This window comes from Triturus cristatus, chromosome 12, assembly GCF_964204655.1.
Source record: "Triturus cristatus chromosome 12, aTriCri1.1, whole genome shotgun sequence".
Classification (NCBI taxonomy): domain Eukaryota; kingdom Metazoa; phylum Chordata; class Amphibia; order Caudata; family Salamandridae; genus Triturus; species Triturus cristatus.
This window is the reverse complement of record NC_140595.1, coordinates 755023297-755044420: the sequence shown is the minus strand read 5'-3', so window position 1 is coordinate 755044420 and position 21124 is coordinate 755023297. Positions and strand designations below refer to the sequence as shown.

Genomic DNA, 21124 nt, shown 5'->3' with positions numbered 1-21124 from the left:
ATCCTTACGCCTGCTTGAAGCAGGCATAACGAGTGATGCACCACGTTAAGTATGGGCGGCCCCTGTGCATTGCAGGAGTTGCGTCGTGCTTGTGACGCGACTCCAGCAATGCGCCATCCGTACGCCACAAGATGCGTCATGCATCTTCTCCTCCTTGCACCATGGTGCGCCGCATTGTAAATGCGACGCATCCGTGGTGGTGCAAGGGGGGGATTACGTGATGCATCTGTTCTGACGCATCCCTGCTGATTTGCAGAGATGCACCAGAAGTTGTAAATATGCCCCTCAGTATTTTCCATGGCTACCCATCTCCTATTTCGTCTACTATTTGTTCGGGCTGTTGGGATAGATTTTACTGTCTCGAGGTAAGATTTATCCCTGATCTGGGACCACTATCCCAATGATCAATGACCGCCATGTCCACTCTTAAAAGTTGGTTTTGCTTTACATTCCAAAATTGAATGGCCGTTATATGCTCTTAAGCTCTGTGACACAGTTATATCTAATACCTGTAGAGCTGTTGTACTTATGTTATCCTTCTTCCTGGGATAGGGCTTAAAACAGGTGTTAAAATCTCTCGCAGTAAGCAAGTACGATCCCATACCATGAATTTCTAAGATTGATTTCAAAGATTTTAGGGTCATATTACTTTCATTTGTTAAGTAGTTTTACGTTGATCCCATTGCTGCTTATCTTGACTTACCAATATGATTAGAAAACTCCCCTAGAGAACAAGGGGTGCACAGGTAGCAGCAGATGGCTTCTCCTTCTTTAGCAGCTCTCCTGAACCCAGGTAGGCAGCTGGGGCTACAGACAGATTCAGGGATCTGAAACACAGGAAAAGAAGCACAGATTAATTTCTTTACATGAAGAATGATGTATTTTCCATATTTTACTAACATATATTCCAAATACCAACCTCTTTCCCCATTTGTTTATATTTGACAAAGGAATATTTTTAGTGCTTTTCATGACACCTTTATTCAACTAATATATAAGCAAAGATATGCCAGTTTCATTGTCGACAATGCAGCAGGCATGCTGGGTCAGAGTGTGCCAATTACCCATTGTCCTTACATCTTACATGTCAGGCTCTAAAGTGGCATTTCATATTTAATTTAACCCTTGCCAAGACATAATAATAAAACATTAATCATACTCTGGATACAAGCAGAGACAATTGACTTTTTATCTTGTTGATGGAGTCTAATTTTCCTTTTTTGAGAAGCAAAATTGGTTGCTATTTATATGAAGGCCCAGAGGGGAGCTAAGTGGAATAGCCATTCTGCTCATCAAAAGGCCATGCTAATCATAGATACTTGCTGGACCATTTGCCAAAGGGTTGTGAAGCAGACTCAATACATATTCCCATCTTGTACAGTGGGGACAATGAGCATGATTTCCCATACCTAGACCCCGCATGCATGTAAATCTTGTCAAAGTCAGCAGATAGCTTTAAACATTCAAGCACTGCACAACAAGACTAAATGAAATTTTCATACACATGCCATACCTGGGAACTACCTCCAACCCATTTAACAGCAGTTGAATTGATGTTGAATTGCTGCAAGGAGGGTGACCTTGAGCCATAACTGCCAACATTAACTTGCTGTAGTTCTCCTTCAGCATCCATCTGCCAGTTCACAATGTCATACTGAACAGGTGGATTTCCATTCTTGTCGAAAAATACCTCTGTGCCATCAAGGTTCCTAAAGTGAACATTCTTGACGTAGTGCAAAATCTGGAGATGGGAAAAGTGGAAGATCATGGGATTTAAAAAAAATCCTTCATACCTTTAAATCTAAGTTTATGCTTCTTGCATTCATGCTCTGGCACCATATATATATATTATATATATATATATTCACTGAAAAAAACATAGGATTCAGGCACGTTATAGGTAGGAATTAGCATTTAAAAAACCTTAAAAATTCACTGAAAAAAACATATGTTTCAGGGGCGTTATAGTTAGCTGGACTTTCATTCGTACAAAACCATTGAAATTCCCCCGTTATAGTTAGTTCAGCTAACTATAACTCGCGCGCCCGCAATGCACTGCTGATGACGTCACATATTGCATCACTCATGACATGGTCAGTGACATCACTCATGACATCACTGATGACATCTCAAATGACATCACTCATGACATCACTGATGATATCATCCAGTGAATGTGTGTTTTTCTGAAAATTACATATGTTTTATATATGTATATCTCAAGGTCGATGGAAGAATAAATGGGTATATAAGTGTCTAAATGGATGATTTGTTTTTGAAATATTGATTGTATAACTGACTGATTAAGTGTATCTTAGTGAATACATGGCTTAGTGAGTAATGTTTAAATATGTAAATATCTGTATCAGTCTCTCACTTTGTGTATAAGTGGCTGCATGGGTTGGTGAGTAGCTACATGAGTGTCTATATAGGTTATTAGTTGTTTTTTTGAGTATCAGTATGAGTGTTGGATTATCTGTATGGTTCGGTGGGGGGTATTACGTAGTGCATAGGTGCATGAATGAGTGACTCACTGTTTGTATGTGTTGAAGGCAGCATGTGTGCAGGACTGTATGGGTGGATGAGTGTGTGCATTGGTGTGTTAGTGAGTGAATGACTGTCTCAATAGTGTCTGTATGAGTAACTACATATGTTTTAAACTAGTATATGTGACTATTGGTGTATATAAGTGAGTATATGTGAGAGTGAGAGATTGAAAGAGTTCCTGTATGAATAAGTATGTGTTTCTATAAGTGATTGTTTAAAAGACTAAGTGTTTGTAAGTTTCTGTAGAAGTAAGTGTGGTGGTGTGTGTATAATTGTATATGCAAGTAAATGGATGTTTGATTCTTTAGTGACTATGTGTGTGAGTAACTCTATGGATGAGTGGCGTTGTGTAACAGGATGTATAGGTGTATGAGTACATATGATGAGTGAGTACATGTATGAGTGACTGTATAGGACTGTAGGTGAATGAGTGGATGTGTATGTGGATCTTAGAATTACTGAATAGGTTGTTGTAACTGATATTGGTATGTCCATTGTTTTGAACATTTTAGTTTCTATTTTTGAATGTGTGTATCAAAGGTTATATTAGGGGGAGAGGAGGTCTGCCACTCTATCACAAGGATGATGTCATCAGTGATGTAATTTGAGATGTCATCAGTGATGTCATGAGTGATGTCACTGACCATGTTATGAGTGATGTAATATGTGACGTCATCAGCAGTGCATTGCGGGCGCGCGAGTTATAGTTAGCTGAACTAACTATAACAGGGGAATTTCAATGGTTTTGTATGAGTGAAAAGTCCAGCTAACTATAACGCCCCTGAAACCTATGTTTTTTTCAGTGAATTTCTAAGGTTTTTTAAATGCTAATTCCTAACTATAACGTGCCTGAAACCTATGGTTTTTTCAGTGAATTTCAAAGGTTTTTTAAATGCTAATTTCTAACTATGCCTACAGAGATAGGACATGTGAAGAAAGAAGACAAAGTGCCCAGAAAGAAAAAAAAGAAATGCAGAAAGAAGCAACAGAAGTCCTCAAAGACGAAGAAAAGTGCAGGAAGAAGGATAACGTGCAGAAAGAACAAACAGAAGAACAGAAAGAAACCTTGTTGCAAAATCATCCTGTACCCTCAACTTTTTCAGACGGATACTGGTGGTAACTGAGTCTGACTAACCAGTCCTAGAGCCAGTGCTATGTTAAAAGACATTCAGAATACAGTGAAAACACCTACATACACTAGGGAACACTATGTGTTGGGTCCCCCTGTGATCAGCATGACCTCCTCTGTAAGCCCCTAGTATATAATAGGGCAGGGGATTAAAACTACCTCTTATAACGTGCCACAGGGCGTGTTTGCACACGTCACCTCAGGTCCCGTCCCCTCACTTCCCCACTGTGTAAACACGCCCTGTGGCCGTTTTAAGTTGGGAGATTAAGTCCCCTTGAATCCTGAGGGTCCCTAGGGTCCAACTAGACCACTAGGTACCTCCAGTAAGCGCCACAGAGCTGATTTGCAGAGAGATGTAAAAAGGGGCAGGGCCTAGACCACCTCTCTGCAATGCAGCGCAGTGGCGCTTACTGGAAGCACCTGGTGGGCTAGTTGGCCCCCAGGGTCCCTCAGGATTGAAGGGGAATTATTTCCCCAACTTAAAACACGCCACAGGGCTTGTTTGCACATGTTAACTCAGGCCCCGTCCCCTCCCTTCACCACTCTGTAAACACGCCCTGTGGCCTTTTTTAGTTGGGAGATTAAGTTCATTTGAATCCTGAGGGTCCCTAGGGTCCAACTAACCCACTAGGTACCTCCAGTGAGCGCCAAAGAGCTGCTTTGCAGAGAGGTGTAAAAAGTGGCACGGCCTGGACCACCTCTCTGCAACGCAGCTCAGTGGCGCTTACTGGAAGCACCTGGTGGGCTAGTTAGCCCCCAGTGGCCCTCAGGATTGAAGGGGAATTATTTCCCCACCTTAAAATGCGCCATAGGGCGTGTTTGCACACGTCACCTCAGTTCCCGTCCCCTCCCTTCCCCACTGTGTAAACACACCCTGTGGCCGTTTTTTAAGTTGGGAGATTAAGTCCCTTGAATTCTGAGGATCCCTAGGGGCAAAATAGTCAACTAGGTACATCCAGTAAGCGCCATTGCAGAGAGGTGTAAAAAGGGGCACGGCCTGCATCACCTCTCTGCAACACAGAGCAATGGCGCTTACTGGAAGCACCTGGTGGGCTAGTTGGCCCCCAGGATCCCTCAGGATTGAAAGGGAATTATTTCCCTAACTTAAAATGCGCCACAGGGCGTGTTTGCACACGTCACCTCAGGCCCCGTCCCCTCCCTTCACCACTGTGTAAACGCGCCCTGTGGCTGTTCTAAGTTGAGAGATTAAGTCCCCTTGAATCCTAAGGGTCCCTAGGGTCAAACTAGCCCACTAGGTACCTCCAGTAAGTGCCACAGAGCTGCGTTGCATAGAGGTGTAAAAAGGGACGTGGCCTCAGAACACCTGTCTGCAACGCAGCTCCCTGGCGCATACTGGAGATACCTGTTGGGCTAGTTGGCCCTCAAGGACCCTCAGTATTGAAGGGGAAATAATTCCCCAACTTACAACTGGCCAGGGGGCACGTTTGCAGAGTGCTGCAAGGAGGGGGCGTGGCCTCCGGCGCGATGCCAGTCTTTTATTTATTTAATTTTTTTAAGAAGGAGGGATGTGTGCCCCCCCTTCTTTTTCTAATTTACTGGCCCTGGGGACCCCATCCCCCAGGGCCTGCACCCTAATTTTTTTTGTTGAAAAAAATTAATTTGGCCCTCCCAAGGCCTTAATCGGCCCCGGGGACCCCAACCCCCGGGTCATGGCCTTTTTTAAAAAAAAATTCTTTAGGAGGGGGCTGCGTTTCCCCCCTCCTCAGGCCACTTATGGCCCCGGAGACCCCATCCCCCGGGGCCGGCCTTTGTTTTTTATTATTTTTAAAAAAAATATATTTATAGAAACACCTAGGACTAGGCCTGGGCAAAAATTTTGTTCCGTTCACGGAAATTGCGATAATTTGACATTTTCGCGTTCCACGGAGAGCGCGAAAATTTCAAAATTTCCACTTTCCGCAGCTTGCCGATAATTTGTTTCTTGCTAGCGCTGTAAAATAATACATTCTCGCGAGCGCCCGATCGCCTTACCTGAATCCCTGCGATCGCCGACAAGTTTTCTTGATCCGGTCGCGTTCTCCATGAGATGTTGGATTGTTTTTAGCCATTTGCGCTCTCTCGCGACAGTTCACGCCCGCAGTGACGTCATGCGTCGCGCGATCACGTCTTGCTTCTCGTGATCATGCACCGCGAGACAACTCAAAACAAGATGGACGCGCCCGCGAGCAACCACATGGGTTAGTTGGCAACCCGTAACCATGCAGAAAATCCTGCGAACATGCGGGAAAAAAAATTCCACATCTTTGCGATACTTCCGCTTTTTTGCGATGATTTTAAACATTTTCGCGATAATTTGCGAAAGTGGATTTCGCAAATTCCGCCCACCCCTACCTAGGACATGCTGGACAAACCGTATGTACCTATCACCATGCCGATTTGCGTGATATTCATTAAAAGGCGACTATGCATAGAATGAATCCACATGGAATGTATTTACACCGCTAGTGAAGCTCTGACGTGTCTGACGCCCTACCGTGCCTAATCCCGGCGCCCCCGCCGGTGGGTACTCTCCAAGTAGACACCCTTGTCGTTTATTTATACAAACATGGGTAGCTATTGACGGGCACATTTAATATACACGCACACCAAGCCATTCAAAGGGGAGTCAACAAAAATTCGACCAAACTATGCAAGAAACCCCCCTCACGGTTAATAAAACACACATCCACCGCCGGATGTGTAATACTTTTTATTTTACTCTCTGGAAAGGAGATGAACCTCACTTGAGAGTCACAGCCTGCTCCTGGCTGAGCCCAATGCTGTGTTACATCCACCAGTGCCCGCCGAGTGTCTCACACCTCTGTGTTGTATTCCACCAGCTCTATATGTTCTATATAACACTGCGTCCACCTACCCTTTTCTATGGCATTACATTTTGCGATGGGGGTGGAGGGTCAGGGGGTGTTTCTGCCAAGTGAGCCCAGAGTCACAGTCACAAACGTCCTCTTCTTCCTGAATAAAAGTGAGATTATGCTGCATACTTGTTCATATTTTAAGTAGTTCGCACAGACACACATTTTAAAAACAATAAAGTTCCTAATACCCACCTTCTCTGAACAGTTCGCTTGCTGCCCCATCCACCTCCTCCCTATCCTCTGTTGTCTGAATCCATGGACTAGCCTCCTCCCTCCTGCCATGCATGGTCTGATGTGCTGCCACTGCCCTCCATTTAGCATGATGTACCAGTCCACTCCTCCTGCCCTCCATTGCCCAATTCAATGGCCCATCATTGACCTCCTGCTTAGCCTCTGTGCTTAGCTTGCTGCCTCTATTCTCCTTCCCCCTGCCCTCCGATGTCTTTGTGCATGCCCCTGCTCCATCCTTTTTGCCCACCATGTTCCATGGACCTGCCACTCCTATCTACTCTGAGTGTTCTGTTGAGCTGCCACTCCCCTCCAACCTGCCTAGCATTGTCAGATGACTGTAACCTGTCCCTGCCACCTCCACCCTGCCTGTTCACATGCCATGCCCCTATCCCCTTCCTCCTGTCCTCCATGGTCCATTTTACTGCCACATCCTTCTGCCCTCCCTGGTCTGTTGTGCTGCAACTACTCCTCCTGCCTGCCCCACATGGTCTGTTGAGAGGCCCCTTCCCCTGAACTCTCTTGTCTGTGCCCAGGTCCTGACCCTCCCTTCTATCCTCCATGGTCCTTTGTGCATGCCCCTGCACCCTCCTTCTTGCCCATCATAGCCATTGTGCTGCCACTAACACTCCCGCTTGCCATGCATGGTCTTCTGTGCTGCCATGGCCCCTCCCACCTTCCCTGTGTGGTCAGATAGCTGGCCCTGACCCCCTGACCCCCTCCCACCTTCCCTCCATGGTCTGTGTGTATGCCATCATGGTCTCATTGTTGCTCTCCATGGTGTGTCTTGTTTCTAGTGCCCATCCTGCCTGACCTCCATGGTCATCTTGCTGCTCCTGCCCTGCCCCCTTGCCCCCAGCCCTCTGTTTCCATGTGCAGACCCCTATTCCCTCACTCCTGGCTTGTCTGTTCCATTGTAATGCCCCTGATCCGTCCCTCCTGCCCTTAATGGTCTGTTATGCTGTAGCTTTCTCTCCTGTCTGTCCATTATGGTCAGCTAGCTACCATTGCCTCTTACCCCTCTGTTCTCTGTTGTCCATGTGCATGGTCCTATCCCCTCCCTATTGTTTTCTATGGATTGTTGTGCTGCACTCCTGTCCCGCATGCGCTGTGTGGTGTATTGTGCTGCTGCAAACCCTGATGCCTGCCCTGTAGGGTCAGTTTGGTGCACCTCTCCATGTCCCTCTGTTATCTGAGTCCATGTCCCTACCCCAATTCCTCCTGCCTACCATGATCCAATGTACCATACTTGCGAACATTTTGAACTTGGTAAGAGGGAGATTTTGAAAAAAAACTGGGGTATTGATTTTCCCCTTTGATTTACATTGAAAAAGAGGAGATTGTAGACAGGAGACAGATCAAATAAAGCCCATTTGAGCTTAAAAACATTGGACGTTTCCTGGCTGAAACGGGTCTGTTGGCATGTATGGTTGTACTACCACTGCCTCTTCCTTCTGCCCACAATGGTCTATTATATTGCCACAGCCTCTCTTGCCAGTCCTGTATTGTTCGTTGGTTGCCCCTGCCCCCCCTTTCCACTGCCCTCCATAGTCTGTTGTGCTGCCACTGCCCTTCCTGCCTGCCCAGTGTAGTCAAATTGTTGCATCTGCACTCTCCTACCTGCCTTCAATTTTCAGAGTCCATGCCCCTGGCCTCTGCCTCTCAACAGTATCCCAATGAACAACTAGATTGCTAACATTCTATATTTATTACACACGTGTGGAACGCCTGACGTCATCTTGATGTAATCAAAACTGTAATACATAGAGCATTTCCTTTAGAAATTACATATATGAGAGGGTCTTATTTGCATCAAAATGATGGTTAATGCTCTAAAATACTAAAATGAGGACATATTTTCTGAGTTTTCCAATAGCGACAACAAACTTTTAAATTATTTGTAATATTTATGTTTTTTTATCCAGTTGACCACTTGATTAAATGTTGCACCTAGGGGAGAGGATGTGGTGTTACTTCCAGAGCTGCAGACTTTGCAACTGGGGAACCAGGTTGGAGTTTCTGCTTCAGCTCAACATTCTGTGATTCTGGTCAAATCAATTAATCTCCCCATGTCTACAACCAAAATGAATTTGATCTTGTGTGATGTAACCAATGCTCATGTAAAGCACTCCAATACCTGACAAGTCTGCAATATATAAATCTGCAAATACACAAAAAATAAGTGTTTTGCACACTTCTGTCATTGGGCTACATGTGGGCTACATCTGGGTGATATTTGTGCTGCATTTAGGCTCTTTTGTCTCTGGTGGCCATCTTGGGAGATTTATTTGTTATGAAGTTTCCTAATTTCCTCATTTACTGCAGTCTCCTCAGTAGGAAATGCTTTCAGTGTTTTTACTTTGATTCCATCAAGAATGTATTCAGATTTGTCACACATTTGCCATAAATTCTGAATGTTAGCACTCTAGTTGCTCATTAGATCACTGTAGTAAAGCTACTGCTCACCACGGAAGTCTGCTGCTGGTATAAAAAGTGCATGTTTCAGTCTGCATATCAGAATTTTTTTATGAAATAGAAGAGGATTTGAGAAGTCACTCAAAATGTGCTCTATTTTTTCTTTCTTCAGCACTAATCATAATTTCTATGGCAAAATGAACCCCCTCATTGTGTTCCTTTTTAAATTAAATGTTTTAAGTGTTACCAGTTTATTCCAATCAAGATGGCCTCAGGTGTGCCATACTTTTGTCATAAGTAAGACAGTTAGCGCTCTAGTTGTTCTTAAGAACACTCTGGGACATTCTGTCATTGGGCTATACTTGGGCTACATCTGGGTGATATTTGGGCTACATTTGGGCTCTTTTGTCTCTGGTGGCCATCTTGGGAGATTTATTTGTTATGAAGTTTCCTAATTTCCTCATTTACTGCCGTCTCCTCAGTGGGAATACTTTCAGTTTTTTTTATTTTGGTTCCATCAAGAAGGCATTCAGATTTGTCACACATTTGCCATACATTCTGAATGTTAGCACTCTAGTTGCTCACTAGATCACTGTAGTAAAACTACTGTTCACCAGGGAAGTCTGCTGCTGGTATTCAAAGTGCATGTTTCAGTCTGCATGTCAGAATTTTTTTATGAAATAGAAGAGGATTTGAGAAGTCAAAATGTGCCCTAATTTTTCTTTCAGCAGAACTAATCATAATTTCTATGGCAAAATGAACCCCCTCATTTTGTTCTTTTGTAAATTAAATGTTTTAAGTGTTACCACTTTATTCCAATCAAGATGGCTTCAGGTGTGCCATACTTTTGTCATGAGTAAGACTGTTAGCGCTCTAGTTGTTCGTTAGAACACTCTGGGACATTCTGTCATTGGGCTATACTTGGGCTACATCTGGGTGATATTTGGGCTACATTTGGGCTCTTTTGTCTCTGGTGGCCATCTAGAGAGATTTATTTGTTATGAAGTATCCTAATTTCCTCATTTACTGCAGTCTCCTCAGTAGGAAATACTTTCAGTTTTTTACTTTGGTTCCATCAAGAAGGCATTCAGATGTGTCACACATTTGCCATAAATTCTGAATGTTAGCACTCTAGTTGCTCATTAGATCACTGTAGTAAAGCTACTGCTCACCAGGGAAGTCTGCTGCTGGTATTCAAAGTGCATGTTTCAGTCTGCATGTCAGAATTTTTTTATGAAACAGAAGAGGATTTGAGAAGTCAAAATGTGCCCTAATTTTTCCTTCTGCGGCACTAATCATAATTTCTATGGCAAAATGAACCCCCTCATTTTGTTCCTTTGTAAGTTAAATGTTTTAAGTGTTACCACTTTATTCCAATCAAGATGGCTTCAGGTGTGCCATACTTTTGTCATAAGTAAGACTGTTAGTGCTCTAGTTGTTCGTTAAAACACTCTGGGACATTCTGTCATTGGGCTATAGTTGGGCTACATCTGGGTGATATTTGGGCTACATTTGGGCTCTTTTGTCTCTGGTGGCCATATATATATATCATGGACAGGGCACCTGCCCAGCATTTTGTTTTGAGGTTGGGTTAGTTTCTGGCTTTTACTTCAAAACTCGGGTTCCAGCCACACTGTAACAAAGCACTCATTCAGATCATCTTGGTCCCACAATGATGGATGGAAACAAAACCTCACTCAGCCACCCACAGGAATAGCTGTTGAGACGTCTCCAATATTTCCTGAAGGTCAACCCATTCATGCCCAATCTGAGCCCCTCTTTGAATTTTGAATGCTTTTTCCTTGAAATAGGCTGAAAATATATATACAACAAATCAAGGAAAGCACAGTTTTCTAACTTTTGCCAATGTTGGTATTATTTGTTGCCCAACCACCTGCCATCCACCCGCCATGCACATCCTTTGGATGTGTGGCAGGAGCTGGTCACCTAAATTTGGGAACTACCCAGAATTCCCTTTTTCTTTTTTACTTAATTTATGTGATACTCCAAGCCTGAAAGGATATTGTTTTGGCTCATAAACCACTCAAAGAACACCAACAAGAGAGAAAACATGTGTCAGGAGTTGCTTTTATTCATTCCAGGGTTGGCTTGGATTTTACCAATCTAAAGGTTTAATGCCATGCCTGGAGTGTAATTTTTCAGTTTTGTGTGGATGGGACTAGCTAATCCTATACTTAACATCTTTGCTGTCTAAATGGCTGGGGTATTTGTCTCTTTCTAGCTCAGTAGAGATGGCACTGGGGTAATTCAATGCTTTAAAACTTAGCCAGACAAAATATCCTTTCCAGAATTTACAAACACAAATCAAATGGGTCTTTGTATTGGTTTGTATGAAACAGTAATGAAAACTAGTATGAAGCACTGCTTTGTGCTACTCTGCATCAAGGGGGCTTTCCCTGGATGGTACAGGGGTGCTCCTGTGTAACCAACCAAGGTTGTTCACGCAAAACCCTATCTACTTACAATAGTAGACAGGCTTTTGTGCCACCAGAAAATTTGGGCCTGGGGTAAGGGAGATCCCTGACACAAAGAGTAGGAGATCAGGGTACCTTTTCTTGCCCCCTTATACTCTTTTACAATATATTTTTCAGGACAAGGGGACCAAGTCCCCATGTCCTGTAAAGGTGGTCATAATATTATTCTTTATATAGGCTATTCAATCATATTCCTCAGTATGGAGGGAACTCTGGGTCAGGCAGTATTGAGTAGACATTCGTGACCAATCAGATTGCTCTACTTTTTTAAATTGCGTTCCTGTGGGACTCCTGTGGAACACTCGTGGGACCAAAGACATCTGAACTGATTTACAAAATATCGCAAAAAGCACGCTTTGTGGGCAAATCTGTAATTCTGTTCAGTCACTTTTTCTGTACCATTGTTTAAAATTTCATGTGGAAAAAGCTTTTTGGAACCACAAAATAATATACAGTAAGGATCTAAAGCAGATGAACTTTTTTTCCAAAACCCTCATGAAAATTCAGCAAACAACGCCAAAGTTATTAGCAAAATACCCTCTCTTCCTCTGACCTACATGTAACTACATAGTGGGGACTGCTGCTGTTTCATATGTATATCTGCAGATGTGCACAGTGTAGTTACTATCATGGTATGCAGCCTTTGAAACGTGGTTGACACCAAGCAATTAAAACTATACAAGTCATTACAATGCAGATAAGGGATTATTTATGTAGTTTTACAATATAGTACTGTAATATGCAGGTAAGTCATTTTTTAAATCTTTGTAACTAAGATAACCATAGATGGGTAAGATTTTTAGTGTTCAGGAGTTGGTAGTTTTATGTATAATAACAACATTTTAGAGATCAGTAGTGGGTAGTTTTAAGGGGGAATAAAGGGTCTATAGGGTTCTGTAGTGGGTCATATTTAGGGTAGTATTAAGGGTGAATGAGGAGGTTAAAGTGTTTGGGGTAGGTAGTGTATATAAGTGGCAAGAGATTTTTAAAGTTCGGGGTGACTAGCTCTAAGGGGCACATAGGAATGTTTAGGGTATAGGGTGGCTAGTGTATAGGAAACGTAAGGGTTAATTATCAATCAATCAGAAGTACGTAGTTGTATGAGGTAGTAAGGAGTTTTTAGGAAACTGGGGGTTACAATATTATTTAAATAAAATCAAGGAATAGATGCATATATAAAGAAAGCATCTCCTCTGCACTAGAGCTTGGGTCCGCCCATAAATCTTCTCTAGACCTCAGATTTTTGTCACAGGAGCTGGAAATAGGAACCAGAGTGTGAGTAGCTTCTGCTTTTTGTGTTGGTGAAGAGGAAGTTGTAGGTAAAGGAGAGCATGCTGCAAGCTGAGAATCTGCAATTTCTACTTGGCCTTCAGACTTGTAGGGGACCCTGCTGGGTGCTCATCAGGGATGTCACAGCTCCTTCTGTGGCAGAGATACTCTTGTTAAGCCTCAGCCCCAGGCTGCTCTCGTTGGCACTGCAGAGCCTTCACAGCGACAATGCTGAATGTGAGAAGAGCACCATGGATCTACTGTGATTTGCAGTACTTTATACATGGGGAGCCAACAGTGGCACACAGCATTTCAGAGCTTCTCTAGGTCCCTGGGTGTTTCTCACAGTTTACATTGGCAACAACTTTGCTTTACTGCTTAATCGTTGGACTCCAAAGGAAAAGGAGTAAACAACAATTTGTCCTGACATATCTATTTCAGGCCAGCAAAATGCCGTAGCAAGACTAAACTGTTCAGTCCAAACAGTCATTCTTTAAGTTTTTCCATACATAGATAGATATATACCAGAGAAAAAACAAAGACAACTGTATTCATTAGACAAAATCTTTTTGTTTATATAAACTTATAAATAGATACTAATCAATAGATCATTATTACAGTCGGCGGTTGTCAAAATAGGGAAAGTGCAAAGAAGAGTGCTCATGTGCAATGTAAACGTGGAAAGATAGCAGAAAAAATCAAAACAATAAGAAATATGATATCCCAATTATTATATATACAACACTGGTTGGAGTAGAAAAAAAATAAACTGAACCAATGTTAGGCCTGTATATAGTATCATTTAGCTCTTTTCTTTGTTAGATTTCTGTTAAGAATAATGCCATCTAGTTAGATATGCATCATCCTAAAAGTTAATCAGATATATTACAGTCAGAGAGTGGAAATTGTTGACGTTTCGACCCATCTTGTGCGATGAGGGAAATTTCTACATCCGCATAACTAGGTATACTAAAGTATCCAACTAGAGCCTATCCCCCTGGTATATTCATAGGACTATAACTAAATAAATTGAAAAAAACTGACCGTGGCATTGGATTGGACAATCCATAACATAATATCATCCAAGTGGATTGGAATTAATCCTAACCTCACTAAACGTAACAAGGTGGTCTGCAACACTAAATGCTCACTGGTTAGTAAACCACCATTAGTTAAACAATATAACCCAAACTAATTACAATGATTGAAAACTTAACCCACCATTGAGTTGAATGGGATCCCTGAATTACTCCCAAAGATACATCCCACAATTTAATGAGGGCGAAATTGCGAGATCTTTTGTTTCGCGGACAACGCGCCAGAGAGATCTAGATGAAAGATTTATAAAAATATATTAAAAATAATAATATTAACAAACTAGAGGGGTTGGAAAATAAATTAATCCGTACCAGACTCCACGGTCATGTAGTTACTAAATACCTCCAGGCAAACATCATTCCGGTAGGTTTACAGGTGAAAAATGAACCTGCGGCCAGCTAGAGACATTACATTTTATGATAAAAGAGTGACCTACCCATACTTACAGGAAGGATACTACCAACAGGACACCCAAGGTAGATACTCCACTAGAGGTCAGGGAGGGTATAGGAGATACACCAAATTCTCAGATTCTTCTGCAGCCAGTGGATCGGATAGTGAAACCGACAGACTAGGCACAAGCACAGGTGCTTATCACCAGGAATACCCCTTTCAGGAACATCAGCAGAGTTTTTAGGGATAGGACAATGGCCGGAATACAGGGGCAGGGGACAACCATGGATCAGACCATGAGGTCTGAGGGACCCCGGGTGGAACAGAGGCAGGAGCAGGGGCAGTAAACAGGTCAATTTCCCACCAGAGTCACACTGGGAGATACAAACATGATGGCAGCACTACAGGTGGTGAATCCTCCACGAACCATTTTTCTCAGCTGATTACACTTTGACACTGGAGGAACAACAGGTTTTATGTGTAGGTTTATCATTTATACCCACTACACTTCCCAATACATTCAACCTCAAAATGGAATTGCATCGATTCTTTAGGAAAGAACGTCTGAAATTCTATTTTATTAAGATTCCTTTTCTTCACAGCGGACTTTCTCAAATACAGGCCTAAGGCCACCTTCCAATTTTACACCACCAGCACACCTCATGTCACAAAAGATTATGGCATTTGAAAAGGTGATACTGAGAGATTTTACCAATCTACTGTCTAAGAAAGAATATGTTAAATATAACATTTCTAAATCAGAACGCATGGAATCTTTAAAAAACAATAAGGATATAGTCATCAAACCCGCTGATAAAAGGGGGGCAATAGTGATTTAGATCACTAACAACTACAAATCTTATATTGACACAGGTGGGGGTGGGCTAGAGCTATATCATATTGAGATTAGACCCTACCAAGGAAGTCTCCGACATCATCAGGAGAGCCACTGATTTGGGCTTGAAGGAGGGTTTTTTGATACCACACAAACACAGTTATCTTAACAATACCCAACCCAGAATGCTGACCATATACACATTACCTAAGAGTCACAAATGTATGGGGAACCCACCGGGTAGATCCATAATATCTGGTTGCAGCTCCTTGCTGGAATCATTTTTGCAGATACATAGACATATTCCTTTAACCAATGGCAGAAAATACTGCAGCATATTTGACAGACACTATGCAAACCATCAAGCTAGTTCACAGTTTAGCTTTTGACAAAAATGAACAATTGTTGGTGACTATGGATTTATCATCAATCTACACCAGTATTCCTCAGAGGGATGCCTTGGAAGTAATTCGTACAGTGTTAGATAACAGACCGAGACCCACTCAGGTCTCAACCAAGTTCATTATCAATTTACTCGAGAACGCTATGACTATGAATTTTTTCTTCTTCCTGGGAGAATACTGTATCCAAACCAGGGGTGTAGCAATAGGTGCAGGATTCACACCAGATCTGGTCATTTTGTACATGGACAACTATGAACATTGCCAGGTCTTCAGTAATAATAATCCATACAGAGTCAATGTGGCGCTGTGGAAACGCTACATTGGTGATCTAGTTGTGATTTGTTCGGGTAATGACCATGATCTGCTTGCATTCCACGATTGGCTTAAGAAACGATTAAGTGATATCCAATTCACTATAGACTACAGCAATAGTATGATCAATTTTCTTGATATCACAATAAGAGAGGAAGGGGGTAAATAAACAAACAAATTTGCACTAAGGAAGGCCAATAGCATTAAGATCAATGAAAAGATTAATGGGACGAAAAAGAGGAAAGTAAATTGCAGGATTACAAAAAGAAGATCCCGAAGAATAATATTTAATTCACAGATGGAGAAAGGTGATCAATATTTCAATGGAAATAATAGAGTAAGTAGAAAAATCCTAAAAAGACAGTGACTCATGAAGTACAAGTATTTTCCATTTCCCTCTTTCATCTTCAGAAGAAATGCAAGCTGTGCTAAACTTGCACACTCCTGAAATCGCTGTCCCAAACATCCAACAGAAGGTTGGTCATCTACTGGTGCTGTGACTTTCCTAAACTCAAACAGTGAGTTAACAAAGGTTAAAATTACTCAAAATACCTTCTGAGATCTCAAGATCATTGATCTCTTTCGCACTGACAATGGTCCATTAAATAATCAAAACATTTTTGGGTTACTATGCATCTGTCCACAACTATATTCTCTTTATATATCAGAAATAAAGTTGGTCTCTTTTCCTAAGAAGTATGACCTATCCAAAGCACAAGTAGAATGTTGGTCTAACTTGATTCCTTCAATAGCATTACAGGACTGTAAAAGATTATACATAAATGGTTTGGATATTGGAGGAATACCGTATGAATCTCCCTTAGTCCAGAATTTAGGTCAGCTAATTTCTCATCCTCTATTTCTCAGTAAATTATAATGAGTACAAAAGGGGTTCTGTTGATACACTCACAATGCATATTGACCAAGGAGGAAGACAAATAAGAAATCAAAACCAGTCCATAATAGTTCATAAGAATGCTGTTGTATATTGCTTTTGGCTTTTGAGGGATCTGAATGAAAATTAATTGAATACTGCTACTAAACTTTTTTTAGCTACAACCTAGAGTTGACCTCCTGGAATCTAGTGGGTTTGGAAAGAGACAAGCTGAATAGGTTGCTAAAACTCCATCCATCGATTATTTGTCTTGAAGAGACCTGGTCCATAGTAAAAGATGACTGGGAGAACTATTATGTAATTGACTTTCCTATACAAAGTGTTAGGAAATGGGGTAGTCTTACTATCCTTCTCTCTGCCGAGTTCCAGAGGGACTTTGAACAATTTTAGGCATGTAATTCAGTTCAAAATAAACATGAGGAGCCTCAAACACCTTTAAAAATACCTGATGTGCTTGCCTGGCAAATAATGCCTACGAAGGAAAAATATATCGAGATATATATACAAGGAAAGCAAGATCTTCTGCAGCGGTGGGTCCAAATAGGATCCAATGAAAGTAATGAAGAACAATCTAGAAGTTTGGAGCAAACTCCTTACCTACCTTGGAAGAATCCTGCTTTTCCCACTCTGCTTCCCCCATTTGGATTAAAGCCGCTGGTGTTTCGACTCTGAGCGTGCACTGAGGCCTGCTGCCCAGACCTCTGTGCTAGTGTTCCGACCCATTACAAAGGATATGCTGAAATTTGATTACTTGTAAGTCCCTAGTAAATGGTATCAAGGGTAATAAGTGCATGTAAGGCAGAGTGTCCACCCAGGGCTGCAGCACTGTTTATGCCGCACTGTATGAGACAAATGACAAAATGGCTACTAGCCTGCCACTGCAGGCTGGATGGGCAGTGTTTACACTGCTGGTTTGACTTTGCCATTTAAACTAATGGCAAAGCTACCACTTACCTTCATATAATATGTAAGTCTTCCCTAAGGAAACACACGCTTCGGTTTGTCCCCAAATTTTCATAAAATCCGCAATTACTCCAAAACGATGAAGTTAAATTCCAGGATATTGGCGGCGGGTTGAAAGACACCATGCCGTCCAACGAGTTTCCATGGAGTGACTTCGTCCGTAAAGGAAAAACCACAGATGCGTCACCTATCATGATAAGCACTTGACAGTTTGTTTGGACATAAAGACCGTGAACTGGATTTGACCATATATCCTGGAATTTAACTTCATCGTTTTTGAGTAATTGCGGACAAACCAAAGCGTGGGAGTAATTTCACTTGTGGAAAGAAACTACATTAATTTGAAGTAATATTGGATGATATAACGATCTGGGTACATTCGGGATAACCTTTTAGATTGGAGTACTTTCACTACTGCCCTGAGGAAACCCTATTCAGGGCGAAACGCGATTGTCATTCAAACCTGTCTCTGGCCTGCCATTGCAGGGCCTGTGTGTGCAGTTTACTGCCAATCTGACTTGGCATTTAAAGCCCTTGGCCAAACCTTAAGCTCCCCTTTTATTGCACATAAGTCCCCCGTAAGGTAGACCCTAGCAAGCCCGTGGTAAAGGTTATTCTGTAACTAAACGGTAGGACATGTACTGGTACATTTTGTATGTTCTAGTAGTGACAAACAGCTCAATTCATTGTTCATTACTGTGAGGCCTACTTCTCTTATAGACTAACATTGAGAATTCCTTAAAACACTTTTAAGCTGTAATTCCTGATTAGAAAGGAGTAGGTGCATTATTTTTCAAATCTTTGAAATGGTAATGATCAACCCTCTTCACTGGTAAAGTTGGATTTAACATTACTATTTTAGAAATTCCACTTATAGACAGTGGATATTTCTCTGCTCTTATTGTTCCATGCCCCTTGCAGCCTGTCTCCAATACACATCTGGGGTGGGTGACAACATCACTTTGTGCATTTTCTCTAGACTGCCACAAACACAGGAAAGGTGGGTGTGACAGCGAACTCATCTGCATTTATTTGCATTCTAATAGCTCTTTCTGGGCAGGAAGAGGGGCAGGGTGTTAACATTTACACCTCTATAGGCAGTGTCCTGTTTCCCATACAAAGGGATGATCAGCCCCTGTGTGGGGAAAAAGGGGGCCCTGTATACTTCAAGGGCCTGCTTTGAAGTCACTTCAAAGGCACATCTGTGTATAAGTACTGGGGCTCTGATCCTACCAAGACAGTACACTATGGGACCTGAGAAGAACTCTGGCAGGAGGAAAGACTGCCTTGCCACAATGATTGTCACTTTGCTTGACTACTGCTCTAAAAAAACAGTTTTCTGCTTTGCTGTGCTGACCTGCTGATCGTTGGCCTGCTGAGAATAAGGACTGGACTCATCTCACTTTAACTCAGAGTGAATCCAAAGTCTTGCTGGCTTGCCCCCTATTCTGAAGTCTCAGGCCCATCAAAGACTTTCTTCAACTCTGCAGCAGCACATGGACTCTGCGATCTGCGAGTCCTGCCCTGCCAAATAGTGCCAACCCAGTCATGGGCCCTTTAAAGGTGATTTCTGCTGGTAAGAACCATTAAAACCGACACAGTGATGACTTTGCGCCTATCGGAACCACATATTGCCCTTCAATGCCGATGCAGGACCAAATCAACAACATCATCTCCACAGACTGCACGACTCAGCACCAATGCAGCACCTACATCTTAAAGTGGTTCGATGTTGAAGCCTTCCTCGACTGCATGGATCAGTGCTGATTCCTTGCTTCTATCCATAGGATCGAATTCAATGCAGAACCTTCACCATTGACGCTTGCTGCATCCAAGGTACTGTGTCGGTGGGACCTGCTTGAGTCGTGTAATTAACCTGCCTTCCATTGCGTTCCACTTCAACTTTGAATTTACCCTGGTCTAGCGCAATCTCAAGTAACCCCTTGGTGCTATTGACTTCTAAGCACTAATTTGAGATTATTTTTCTTAAATTCATAACTCCAGTTTAACTTAATGATTTATTTTCATTTTGAATGTGTTTTATTCATGAAATTATAATCTATTTTTCTAACCCTGTGTGAGGTTATCGTGGTGTTTTTATTGTGTTACTGTGTGTTTCACACAAATTCTTTACACATTACCTCTTTAGATGAGCCTGACTGCTTTGTGCCAAGCTACCAGAGGTGGAGCAAAGGTTATCTTTTAGTGTGTATCTAGCTTACCCTGACTAGGATTGTGGTCCCTACTTTGACATGGTGCATACCTCTGCCAACTAGACACCCAATTTCTAACAGGGTCTACTCAATATCTCTGGCAAATATAATTAGATGGGCCTAAAATGTATTACATGCATCTGAAGGCACCTTCAGAGACTATTTACAGCAGGAACCCCTTAATGGAAAAGCAAAACCTTTTTTTTTTATAATCTCAGGTTGCCTTTGCACAATTACAATTTGCAATTGACCACATACAGATGTGGACACAGGCACAACTCAAATAGTTTCTAAAAAATGCTGCAATCAGAATATGTTATACTAGTAATTACTAATAGTTCAATACTAGAAATTTATAAGTTGTACTATGATAGTATTTACTTTAAATAGATTCAAGGATATTTAATGTTTCTTCTGGAACGTAGTGTTAGATGATTTATGCTTATGTTAAGAATAGGCATTTTGCCCCAGACTTATTTTAGTAAAATTCTAGTACGATAAACCAATCAAGACATGGATGTGTGACCTCTGCAATGGTGGGATTTGAAGCGTTCAACCCCAGCTCATCTACATGCGAAAAGATCATGCCACACACGGTGCTTGATATTACACGTTTTTATTCCTCAATGTGTAACCATTAACTGAACAGTCTACATCATGAATTCCATCGCTGACATCCAAGCACTTACGTCACTCTTCTACGGAGTCCATCAGGAACCACAAGACACAATATCTCCACCTTTGTTAAATAAAAAGAACCAATAAGACATATCTACATTACAACTCTTCAATAGGTCATTTGGTGCTCAAATCCATCAAATCAATCCCCCAGATCTAGTAATGTGAGGCTGCGGAGATACCGGAGAACTGTCAATGACTGGCTTTGGTGACAGATACAGTATTTGGGCTGTCTGGGTTCTGGGGTGGACAAGTCTCACTCCTGACATCTGGAGTTGCTGATGCTCGAGGCAGGTGTTTGGAATGTTAAGAATCTCACATAATGGACTTTCCCGGACGTGAACAGTCACCATGTGTACTTTACTAGTCGCAAC

The 21124-nt window shown here is 42.1% G+C and overlaps 1 protein-coding gene across 1 annotated transcript in view; it reads right to left on the bottom strand.

Annotated features, from left to right (window-relative positions):
* The window catches only part of LOC146782714 (extracellular calcium-sensing receptor-like), a 61099-nt gene that overhangs the window by 8665 nt on the left and 31310 nt on the right, over nucleotides 1–21124 (bottom strand). Inside the window, exons 5-6 of the mRNA XM_085637202.1 lie at nucleotides 1514–1741; nucleotides 704–827 (exon numbers count right to left, since the gene is read on the bottom strand). Coding sequence (XP_085493328.1) covers nucleotides 704–827; nucleotides 1514–1741 — 352 coding nt within the window. The remainder of the gene's footprint in view (nucleotides 1–703; nucleotides 828–1513; nucleotides 1742–21124) is intronic.